General features: G+C 38.1%; 1 protein-coding gene across 2 annotated transcripts in view; it reads right to left on the bottom strand.

The window, feature by feature from the left end:
- Positions 1-12,603, bottom strand: part of DDX10 (DEAD-box helicase 10) — a 275,119-nt gene that overhangs the window by 237,987 nt on the left and 24,529 nt on the right. For both annotated transcript variants that reach the window (XM_070273597.1, XM_001499568.6), the window contains exon 9: positions 8,853-8,937. In XM_070273597.1, the coding sequence (XP_070129698.1) occupies positions 8,853-8,937 (85 nt within the window). The remainder of the gene's footprint in view (positions 1-8,852; positions 8,938-12,603) is intronic.

The raw sequence follows: 12,603 nt of genomic DNA, 5'->3' as shown, positions 1-12,603 counted from the left end.
GCTAGCTTTTAAATTTCAAAAGCAATATCCAAGGCCCGAGGCTAAGTAAATGTATAAAGAGAAATAAATGTTCTTCATAAGATCTGCATTTGAAAACTCCATATATTTTGACAGATTATTTTAAGAGACATTCCAGGCACCATATAGAAAGCTCTGCATTTGAAAAACAAAAATCTCATTGTTACCATCACTATTAATACCATCTTACATTTATATTGCTCTTTAGAATTTATGAAGAGCTCCATTTGACATTAATTTGTCAATTTAAAAGCAAGCAAACAACAGAGGAAGCAAATAAAAAGTTCCTGAAACACCAAGAAGTTGGGAAAAAAACAAACAAAACAAAAAATCAGCTGATCAGTACATATCAGAGACTTTAAACTTCCAATTCATTGCTTTTTTCAACTCTATCAGAATTCCTTCCAGAAAGAAGGATCCTCAATAGACTGATTACGATTATCTGGTATCAGAAAGTTTGTCTCTATATCCCACAGCTCACTAGTATTTCTAGCTAAAATAGGAGAGCCACACCATTGGGTTTTGGTTCCCAGTGGTAATTTTTCAATTGAAATAATCTTAAAACAAACTATGGCCAGAGGAAGGGAAAAAAGCCTTGCCATTCTGGCAGTAGTCTGCCTTTACCCAAGAACCATTAATCTTCAACTATTCCAATTCAGATTCCAACACAAACTCCATTTTAGTTAAGTCTTTAAATGTCCCCTAAACTTTGCTCATTCATACCTCCAATTATTGCTGCAGCATGATCTGGCAGTGTTCACAATGCCTAGCGACCCTCAGTTCTCCCAGCCTGGTTCTCCAGGTTACCAATCAGGTTATCAAAGAATATACTTAGAATAATTCTCTCTTTGTAATTTAAAATACACATATAAACATACATGAAAAAATTTTTCCAGGCAATGGGATTTAGGTTGTTTAACTGTTATGCCATTGTCTAGAATTTGTATAGTGAATAAGCATTACTTTTGTAATAAAACACAAGTATTAAAAAACAAGTAAAAAGCTTTATATGCTTTTAAAATCTACATCTTTTGTATCAACTCTTAATTCATTTAACATACATCCTAGTGCTACCAATAGCAGTGTATTTTCTTATCTTGACCATTAAATTTGAGAACATGTATGAATTTGCCTTTCCTACTTAACAAACATCATTTGTGCCTAAAAGCTGGTTACTAAATGTCAAGGAATACTAAGGAATGCAAACAAACCACTAGAAGTTGCATTAGCAGATAAAACACTAGATTTGGAGTCAAAAGAATTGATTAAGTCCCAGTTTTACTATTCATTAGCTTTATAACCTTGGATAATGAGTCACTTTTATCACTATACATTGCATTTTCTTATTTATAAACCATAGAGTTTGAATGAGATAATCCTAGGTCCCTTTAGGACCTAAAACTCTTCACCCGTGACTAAAACTAGTCATCATTCACAATACAAGTATGATCAAGAAGTGGAGAAATGGACAGTCGGTCACACTCTGCTATTTGACAGCCCTTCAACTTCTCTTTTCCCCTCCCTGTATCTCCTATTCTCCCTATGCTTTATAGCCTTACCTGTGGCAACCATCCCCAAAAGTTACTGTCACTGGGACAACAGTGTAGTCAGCCAGGCAGATGCAGACAGCCAGCCACAGGAATCCAACTGTTGGACTTCACAGAGTCCAACTGTTCTGTTCCTTTTGCACAACGTGGTAGAGAGAAGAGCTTATTCCAGGAAAAAGGGTCTCTCTGATCCACAAAATATCCAAAGACTCTACACTAAACTTAAAAAAGAAAAAGACAGACTGGGAAATATTCTAGGAAAAATAAAGTCATCTGCAGCCTAAGATCTTGGAAATACAAACAGGTATACCACAACAGGCTCAACAGTCTGGCAAATAAAGTTCACCGTAAAATATTGGAAAGAAACCAGCAGCTAACATGTATAACATGAAGAACCTCTAGAAAACTGATTAAGAACAAGGATTTACGCATTTACAGGGCAAGGATAAAAATCAAACTCTATCAACTCTGTCCCCAGAAAAACTAAAAAAAAAAAAAAAAAAAGACTAAGCTTTAACAGATTAAGAACAAAAAGAAAACCCATATAAAAGTGGTACTTACACTACCTAAAATTATACTTTCAGGAAACTGAGTTAGATATGATGAACTCCATTTTCCAGGAGAAGAAACTGAGGCTTAGAGTGGTTAAGAACTGGTCCAAGAGTACACAGCCATCAGATAACAAAGCCAAAACCAAGCCTAAGTTTTCTTGACTTTTAAGAACAACGTTTAATCAAGTAAGGGATATCTGTCTCTCATAGTCCAAAGAAAGAAGGAAAAATGCACATATTTTTAGTTTATCTTCACAACCAGCAAATTTAAATAAAGTTATCAAACTTCTTTCTCCAAGTACCTGGCTTTCATGCATCCTGGAGCCCTGCATGGGAGCAGCAGCCACTAGACTTCATTAAATGAAACAGATGGTTTTAGGCACATTGGCAAGAACATGAGTTGTAGAGTCAGAAAGACCAGAGTAAAAATCCCAGCCCTGGTACTCCGAGTGATCTTAGACATATCTTACCTCACAATCTCTGAGAAAGAGTTCCCTAGTAAGAAGACTTCTTTCATAAGTCTGTTATAAAGGCTAAATGACTTCACTCATTTATTTACTCAACAGATATTGAGTGTTAGGAAGCAAATGGCTAAGCCACAATCCATTCATTCCCCCTGGGTGTGCAAGGGAAGGGGGTAAAGGCTCCCCGGCCAAAAAAAAACACAATGCAGTCAAATCTCCCTGTAAACATACTAGTGACAGACCTCCTGGGGAAGAAATATGGTAGATTTGCTTGCATTAGAGTCCTCCTCTACGAGATGCTATTAATAGGATGTACCAGGTTTGTTCAGTCTGTGGATTCAAGGAGTAGGTCCCTGCAGTCAACCTAGCACCTGAGTATACCAATGGCCCATCTGCGTAAGTGATAAGTTGCACATATTGCTTAGAGACTCTGAGGTTAATCTAGGCCAGAGCACACCCTGAGGTAGCAAGAATGGACCTGTCGAGCTGTGAAGCAGACCTCTTCCTGCTTCCTCTATACCTTGTGATTACCTTTATCCTTGAAATTATCAGTAAAGCTTGATATTAGATATAGTAGGCAGCTTCTAAAAGGGCTCCCAATAACCTGGGTCTCTGGTATTCACACCCCTCGAGTCTTCCCCACACTGAATAAGGCTGATTTGTGTAACCACTAGGATACTACAGATAAGATAGAGTGTGACTTCCGAGTCTAGGACATAAAAGACATTGCAGCTTCCATCTTACTCCCTGTTCCCCTCTCATTTGCTCTGATTAAGCCAGCTGCCATGTTGTAAGAAGCACTGTGAAGAGGAGGACCATGTGGGAAGGAACTGAGAGGCACCTCTGACCAACAGCCAGCGAGGAAATGAATCCTGGCAACAAACAGGTGAGTGAGCTTGGAAAGTTATCCTCCCAGTTGAGCCTTAAGTACCATGTGACACCTTGACTGCAGAATAGACCAAGAGCCAGAGGACCCAGCTGAGCTACACCTGGATTCCTGACCCACAGAAACCATGAGATTAATGCCTCTTGCTTTAAGCCACTAAATTGTGGGGTAATTTGTTACACAGTAATAGATAATTAATGTTAGGTATTCATGAGTCTGATTTGAGAAACTAATTGTGTTATTTCAAATGTCTGCTCTGTCAGGCCCTGTTCTAAGCATTTGGGGTACATCAATAAAGAAGTAGAGAAACATCCTTGCCTTTTCAGAGCTTACACTCTAGTGAGGAGAAAGAGAAAACAACAAATATAATAAGTAAATGTTCTAGTATTTGAAGGTGCTAAGTGTTATAGAAAAAAGAAAATACAGAGCAAGGTAAGGAAGAGTGGTTGGGGAATGTAAGAAAGATAGCCATGCAGATGCTTGAGGAAAAAGCATTCCAGCAGAAGAAACATAATATAAAGGCCCTAAGGCAAAAAAAAATCTCTGGCACGTAGGAGAAACAGATAGACCAGGGTGGAGCAGAGGGAACAAGTAGAGAATAATAAGAAATAGGGTTGGAGGAGGGTTGAATAGTATAAACCCAGTAGGTCATTGGCTTTCACTATGAGTGAAATGGGAAGCCATCAAAGGAGTGACATGATCCGACTTGTGTTTTAGAAGGATCACTCTGCCTGCCATGCTGAGAACAGATAGCAGGAGAGCCAAGGGAAATACAAGTGCCTGGAAAAACAAGTGCCTGGGAAATACGAGACTCTCAAGAAATATCAGTCCCCTTATCTACCTCTATAGCTACACAGGTCTTACTCTTACCCCAGTTCAACGCTTTTCGATGCAAAATAAAGGATTGGTTTTGCCCTTTTTTTAAAGTTTTAAATTCCAGATACCAATAGACAAAGGCAGAAGGCCATGTAAGGAGGCACCAGCCCCTATCTAGAAGGAGTGGACTGAAGATGGGATCTTAAGTCTAAGCTAAAGAAATGAAAAAAGTAAGAATTTTCACTAGCAAAAATTACTCCTATCTTATAAAGATACAGTAAATTAATGCTCATGGAAATTGTTTTTTCACTTTAATTTACAAACCAACTAAGCACACTACAAAAAAATTCTCATTATCTATTCCATAAAGTACCAGTATTTCCCACAAATCATGAACTCTTCACAAGTTAGCATATTAGAAATTTTAATTACTTTCCATCTTCATATTTGCTGATGATCTCAACTGCTGCCACTGAGTGTGCAAAGCAAAGAACCAGCCTTTGCTGTCCCCTAGTGGAATCACATTTTGCTACCCAAATCACTCATACAAAATCTAAAATCCACAAAACACAGCTAGTCAAATAAGACTCAGGTGGAATACTGCTGAACTCATTCTGTTACCACTACGCTGGAAAACAAAACTGTGTGTGTATATATGTGTATATAACTCCCATCATATACATACACACACATATATATACCTACCTCTTACATATGAACTTCCATCTTTTATATACACACTCCCAACTGTTTATATATAAACTCCCATCTTCCACTCACAGACCTTCCCTCCCCAATTAAAAGCATTTAAAAAACTAGGAGTATCTGATGTGTATCTACTTTCTATTGCTAAATCTTTCTTTTCAACTGGGCAATTTTATAAGAAATGGTAGAGTTTGGTTTTGTAAGTACCAAAAACTGCAAGCCCTAAAGATGATCACTTTTAAGCGGTAGAATGTGTCAGAGGATACAGATTTATGAACTATAGTCATATACCTTGCCTTGACTGTCTCTAAAGGAGGTCATTTTGTTAAAAGGGGTGTGAACAGTTAAGGAAAACAAAAGAAAATTTTTAAAATTAGTAATTCTCTCTCCTCAAAGACAAACAGTTTTGATGTTGTTCTACCTCCTCTTCACCTCCACTATCAAGACCATTTTAATGTTTACCATGGCATGTTCAAGCACACAAGATTTTTAACAACTTCTCTGGGTACCCAGAACCCTGAAATATTTCCCGTTTGTGGACTTCTTCCTGATGCAAAGATGTCCAATAATCTTCACACAGGAAGAATAATTTTTAAATACCACTAAACGTATTCTATAAAAGAATCAGTTTGCCCTATCGACGTCAAGACCAACAGCACATCTAAAAAGCCTGTATGTCCCTGGTCCAATATGCTAGTGAGAGACCAGTGTGCATAAGCATGGGTACATGTGCAAATTCATACACACCACGCATTTACTGAGGAGAATGAAACAGTGGAGAAACATTCATTCCACCAATGACTTCTTTGGCTATCTCACTATGAAAGATAACCTGAACACATACCCAACACATCAAAGACCTGATGCACCATGCACCTACTTTTCAAATAGAAAACAAGGCTGCTTTCTACCCAGGTCTCACGTACTTAGATCTCATGTGAAATCAAAATGCTACCATTCTAAAGGCAAGTTTGTCTGAATGCACAACATCATACAAAGAACCCAGTTCTAACTCTCTATTGCTTGTTCAAATTATATAGTTTATTGCAATAAAGACTTACTTGTGAACCCCCAGTACATAAATCCTATTTTAAAATAGTCTCATTTTTCACTATTATATTATTCTCTCCCTTCATGCTGGTCAAAAGAAATACAGTTAATTTAAGTGCATACACTTTGATTACAGCACATGATCAACAGCCCACAGGGTAAAACTGAATCAATCAAAAAATATAAACATTCAAACATTTTGTGAAAATCAGTAAACAAGCAGAAAGAGCTCTACTTCTTGTTAGGCTGTATAAAGACATGAAAAACTTTCACTTCAGCTGAAACAAACAACAAAATTCACCAGATAAAACAAAAAAATTATTTAAAGCCATCTGAGAACTGTGAATACAAAGACACTTAAAAGAACTAAACACCAAAGGGACTTCCTAGATAAGCCAAGGATAGAGGACACTTTCATACTTGGAGCTACTTGCTGAAAGAGACGCAGGGCAGTTGGCAGAGCAAGCCAGCTGGAAAATGACAGGCTTGTATGGATGAGGATTTAAGTGTTGGGTCTAAAACTCCTGCCACCCCTGGGAAATCAAACAAAAGTTGGTGGTCCAGTGAACTAACAGTTGGTGTCTCTTCCATCATTAAGCATCAATATGTCACTGACATCCACATTATAATCATCCAGTTTTGATAAGAAAATGTAAATCCAAAGAAAGAGTCCATCTGTGGCTAATCATAACCCTATTGTGATTATTTAGGTTGTTTCCAATTCTTAACCATTACAAGTATCAGTAAGATGAACATCTTTACTGAAACTTTATCCATCTTTTTCTTTCCTTTTTTGTCGGGAGCCGTGTTACCAACGCCTATACAGCCGTCTGACAGGGTCCGAGCTAAAAAGGGCCGAGGGGCGCAGGGATGCCCCTCGGTGAAGAATGGCTGGCCGACACCCCTGATATTTTCTGAAATGTATGCATGCTTTCTATCAAGGTTATGACTATACTTGTTTCTGCTTTATATAGTTTAACTTAGCTTTTCAGCCTGATGCCTTACTAGTAAAATGATATTTTCTCCGGGCAGCGTGCTCAAGGGACAAATAGTCCTACCCCCAGAAAGACAAAGGAATGCTTTCACCCCCTAAGGGGCACGGGAATATAAAGATTTTAACTGCCCGCTGAGAAAGAACGCACGGAGCGTGTGGCCTTGCTGGTCGGAGCTTTCCCACCAGCCTGTCTTTGGCCTTGAGACGCTTGCAGAGAGAAGGAAGCCTGTGACCTTGCTAGTCAGCAGCTTTCCCACCAGCCCGTGTCTCTTTGCGGGAGGAGATGGTCCAGGTGCTTGTCCTTGACGGTGTCTGTTCCCATAGAGGATGGTGGATTCTGGAGCCAGGTGGCCGGAGAGTGGGCAGGGAATGAGTGTTTTGGTTTTGTGTAGAGATAATAAATAGCAGTTAATTGCTGAAAAGATGATCATCAACCTTATGCTCTATAGAATGGAATGCTAATAAAAATTCTTGTGCTTGCTTTGTACTTCCTTATCTCTCTGAGAATATTTGTAGAGCTATTTCTGTACTAATCCTGAAAAATATAAAAACGACACTTGTGCACAGTAAAGACAGACTTGATTGCACCGACTCAAGTCTCACATCTCTTCCTTCACTGCGCCGACTCTGTCCCTCCCTCAGGAACCTGGACTTGGCTGGAGCAAGACTCCGGCACTTTTTTTCCCTTTTTTAAAAGGTTGGCACCTGAGCTAACATCTGTTGCCAATCTTTTTCTTTCTTCTTTTTCTCCCCAAAGACCCCCAGTACATAGTTGCATATTCTAGTTGTAGGTTCTTCTGGTTGTGCTATGTGGGACACCACCTGAGCATGGCCTGATGAGCAGCGCCATGTCCGTGCCCAGGATCCAAAGTGGCGAAACCCCAGGCCACCGAAGCAGAGCGTGCAAACTTGACCACACAGCCATGGGGCTGACCCCTCTCTATTTTCTTAAGATCAATTTCTGGACATGGAATTACTGAGGCAAAAGTAAGAACTCCAAGGCTTTCAAGAGTATTACCAAATGCTATCCAGAAAGATGCTAACCATTTACCGTTCTGCCAGCCAGCACACATCTCCCAACTTCACTGCAACCTCAACAGCAATGACACAGCACGTTATCCTTTTCATCCAAATACCTTTCTATGTCATTTACTCCCAAATGATTATGACTCTGCTCTATTCTTTTCCAGATAGCTTCCACACAGCTCATTAGCAAATATAGGGTGCTTTTATTGGGGGAGGATGCGGGGACACATAAAAGGGAGTACTTGAGAGTGGCCTCCAGCAATGCCTCTAATTCTCGCACTAGAAAAAAAGGGAAAGAGAAATCTATGACTCAAAACCACCTTGCCACCTCTGAATAAAGTCTATACCACAGAAGGTAAGAGAACAGATCCAGCTAGAGGAGTCAAACAGCCTTGGTTCAAATCCTGGCTCTCTGGATCTTTGAACAAGTTGTTTAACTGCTCAAAGACTCAATTTTCTCAACTGAAAACAGGAATTAAATAAGAGTCCTACACCTCACTGAGGAGTCAGCTGGATTCAGTGAGATGATGCTTGATGAGCAGTTCTGTTGAAAAGCTTAATAAACAAAGAAAGTTAGAACAAAAAACCTAAAAATTTTCGTGCATTTTTATCAGCACTAATCACCAAGTCTTGGCCACCTGACTTAGAACAGCTGATCAGTTGCTCTCAATCTACACCACAGAAACACTAAACCAGCACTCACCTGAACTCCTCCATTTGTTTGTCTGCAGTTCAGGAAGCATACTTTTTTATTTAGACAGCAACAAAAGCAAAGATACGGGCCAACACACCTACCTGGCAGTTCTACCTGCTCTGTGAATGTACGTGTTGGCATCTTCTGGACAATCAAACTGAAGAACCCAATTCACAGCAGGGAAATCTGTACAGGAGAATGTTAAGTTAGAAAAGCAGTTTCAAGATCTGCCCTGCTGCACTATCTTTACTTTACAATATTGTTTGCCATGACTTTCCATCACATCAAACTGATAGATATCATCTGCGAACTCTATTAAAAACAAAACTGCATGAACCAAGAGATAATAAACACTTCTCTTCTTTGACAAGGTGAACTAAAATTATTAAGTGTTTGAATGTGCAGATTTCCTATTAGACACAGAAGAGACAGATTGTTTTGCGGTAAACAAATAATGAAATACTCTGATATTTAATCACCTAAAAGAACCACCTTTCATAGGCTCCTAGTGAACTATAAAACTGGTTTCTAAATTTAAATGAAGGTTTACTTTTCCTGTTATTCCTATCTCCATTCAAATTAATGATGTCTTTCTAAAATCCCTCTCCCCATTTCCTAGCAATAATTACTCCATATATATTTCTGGCTACAGAAGTTTCCATTCATTTCCAGAGATCCTGCTCTCAACTCCTTAAGAGAAGTACCTTTGGTCATTTACAAATCTTGCTGAGAGGACTTCAGATAAATTTCTTCAGAGAAAAGGGCTGAGCACCAAAAAAAAAAAAGAAGGGAAAGGTATTTGGAGATATTAATACCTATGACTACCTATGAGCATTGAAACTTTCACTAAGTCATACAAGCTATTCAAAAGAGTTGAATCCATTTAAATGGGGAAGACGAAACAAGAAAAACAGAACAGAGATATTTAGGAACAATTCTCTCTTTTGGGACTTTAAGTAACCAGGACCTCAGAAGACAAGGGCATGTTTCAGGGCTGTAAACAGGAAGATGGGCTGAAAGCAGCACTAGACTCTCAGGTCCCCTCCTTTACCTGTACATTTGGGTCCCTGGAAGAACACCAAAAATCTTATACTGGACAAAGGCTTCAGATCAAGACACCAGCTAGAGTGGAAGACAGTGGCACCAGAGCCAAAGTGAAAAGAGGAGCCCTGAGTGAAAGTCTGAAGGCTGACTGGGAGGCCCCTGTGCCTACTTCCTTGTGAGGCTTCCAGAAAGCCAGCAGCAAGCTTAATCCCTTTGCTCAAGAGATTCAAGTATTCTTCTCTGGAGAGACTGAATGTTGAAAAAAAACAGTCTGACACTTTGGATCCTCCACAAAATGATCAACTCTGTCCAAATCCCCTCACAATGAAGACCATTAGTCAACAAGCTTCACCCATGTACAAGTCACTTAAAATAAGCTTTTTGCTGCTTCAGTGTTAAATATAAAAAGACATCTAATTGCAGACCATTGGGAAGTCACAAAAATGAAAGACCAAAGAGTAAAAATGGGACTCAACAAAAACAGAAACAGTGCGAAGAGAACTTGAAAACTTTAATGTCTTCAAAGAGATAACAGTGCATCCAAACAAGAATAAGAGGCTATAAAAAAGGAACTCTTAGCACTTAAAGTAAATTGTAATAAGTGAGTTGAAACATAAAAATCAAGAAATCCCCCATGAAGAATATGAAAAAGAGAAGGAGATGGACAATAGAAGAAAAAGGAACATTAGAGGATTAAAGAGGTCAAATATTCTTCCAGAAAGAGAAAATAGGAAAGGGGAAAATGTTTCTTTAAAAAGTATGAAAAAGGAAACTAAGTACACAAATTACCTCAGCTGAAAACAATAATTACATAGTCAAAATAACGTAAGTAATGAATTTTAGAAAACCAGACATGCCAATGTGCTGGAAATGAGAAAAATCAGAACTGGGAACAGAGAAAACTAGGCAAATTTTAACTCTAGTAAGTCAAAGAAAAACACAAAACAAAGTACAAGGAAGGAGACAACTTAGTATACTACTTCCTCAGCAATTATATAGTCAAAACAATGTAAATACTAAATGCTGATTTTACCAAGTCACGATATAACTATATATAGAAAAAAATGGGGGTAGCAGAAGAGGAATGACAGAGAGGTAACAAAAGGAAATCTCTGAATAATTTCTAAACTTGATAAATTAAGAAGTGGCAGTATATGAATATTACTAAGAAATATGAAATCAAGTATACCATAAGAAGAAATAATAGCTTTAAGTAGTTGCCTCTGCAGAGTGAGAAGGGGTAGAACAGGGCCTGCTATGTCTCATAACTCTGTTTTACCTATGTGCACATAACATTCATTTAAAAATAAAATAATTGAGAAAATAAAATTAATAAAGTTTTTAAAAAATACTGGCGTAGGGGCCAGCCCCATGCCGTAGTAGTTAAGTTCACGCGCTCTGCTTCAGCAGCCCAGGGTTTGCTGGTTCAGATCCCGGGCATGGACCTACACACCACTTGTCAAGTCATGCTATGGCAGGCATCCCACATATAAATTAGAGGAAGACTGGCTCTGAGCTAACATGTGTGCCTATCTTCCTCAGCAAAAAAAGGAGGACTCGCAGCAGACATTAGCTCAGGGCTAATATTCCTCAAAAAAAAAAAATACTGGTGCATTCTAAAGAAATTCTCAGATATTTACATAAGAATAGAGCTTCAGGATATTCAATATTCATTGTACATTTCTGAAATAAAAAGACTGAAACAACGTTAATGTCCATCATTCCAGGAATGGATAATTAAATTCATTCTATGAGATACTCTACGTAAATACAATGGCTCATTATACCTCAACATCTTAAGACTAGAAATGCAAGTCATAGACTAGCATGTATAGTATCATTTACGTAAACTTTTTAAACACTCAAGATAATACTATATATTGCTTGTGAATATATTCATATCAACTTTTTAAAATAAACTAGAACAGAGGTCTTAACATTTTTTTGTGCCGTAGGTGAAGCCCATGAACCCCTTTCTCAGAATGTTTTTAAATGCATACAACGGGATTACAAAAGAAAATTATAATAAAATGAAATATAAATATTTTTATTGAATTTCTCATACAGTAATATATATGCTTAGTTCCTAACATATTAAATAAAATGACCTAGTTGTGGGTCTAATAACCATTATAATATCAAAATAGTACTGAGCATAAACAATATTCCAAGATAGCTGCAAAAACTGTAATGTAATCTAAAAACACCTATAATTTCAACTGGTGACAAAGTCACAGATACTATAATACCACATAGTCCACTGCTTACATTCATAATTGAAGGAAAAGCTAAATTTCAGTTAAAGGTTAGGGAATATATATAGTTTTTTCCACATCTAAATTCACAGATTCCCTGAATTCTATCATAGACTGGACTAGGGGTGAAGAGCCTTCAACTAAAAGGTTACATACCAAACATGGAATAGTAACTTTGTCTGGGGAGAGGACAAGGGGGAAAAAAAAGTGGGACAGGGAAAGTACAAAAAAAGATTTCAGCTACATCTACTAAATATTTAGCTTAACAAAATTCAATGAAAATATGACAGGAGTAATATCTGTTCGTTGTGATACACAATACCTATTTTATATATGTATATATATGCAATATAATTAACTGCTTGTGTTGACCTGAACTATTTAGGTTCCCAAATCAGGGAGAGACGGAACCAGTGTGATGCACATACAAACACAATTAAAATGTTTCAAAACTATATATTCAAAGTGCCATGACTGGGGGCAGGGGAGGATGGGTGGGACGAGTTGTTGTGGGGCTAAGAAAATAGCCTAGAGAGCTTTAAAAATACTTGCA

The sequence above is a fragment of the Equus caballus genome, chromosome 7 (genome assembly GCF_041296265.1).
Source record: "Equus caballus isolate H_3958 breed thoroughbred chromosome 7, TB-T2T, whole genome shotgun sequence".
NCBI classification, from domain to species: Eukaryota; Metazoa; Chordata; class Mammalia; order Perissodactyla; family Equidae; genus Equus; species Equus caballus.
The sequence above is the reverse complement of the archived record's forward strand: the minus strand, read 5'-3'. Positions and strand labels throughout refer to the sequence as shown.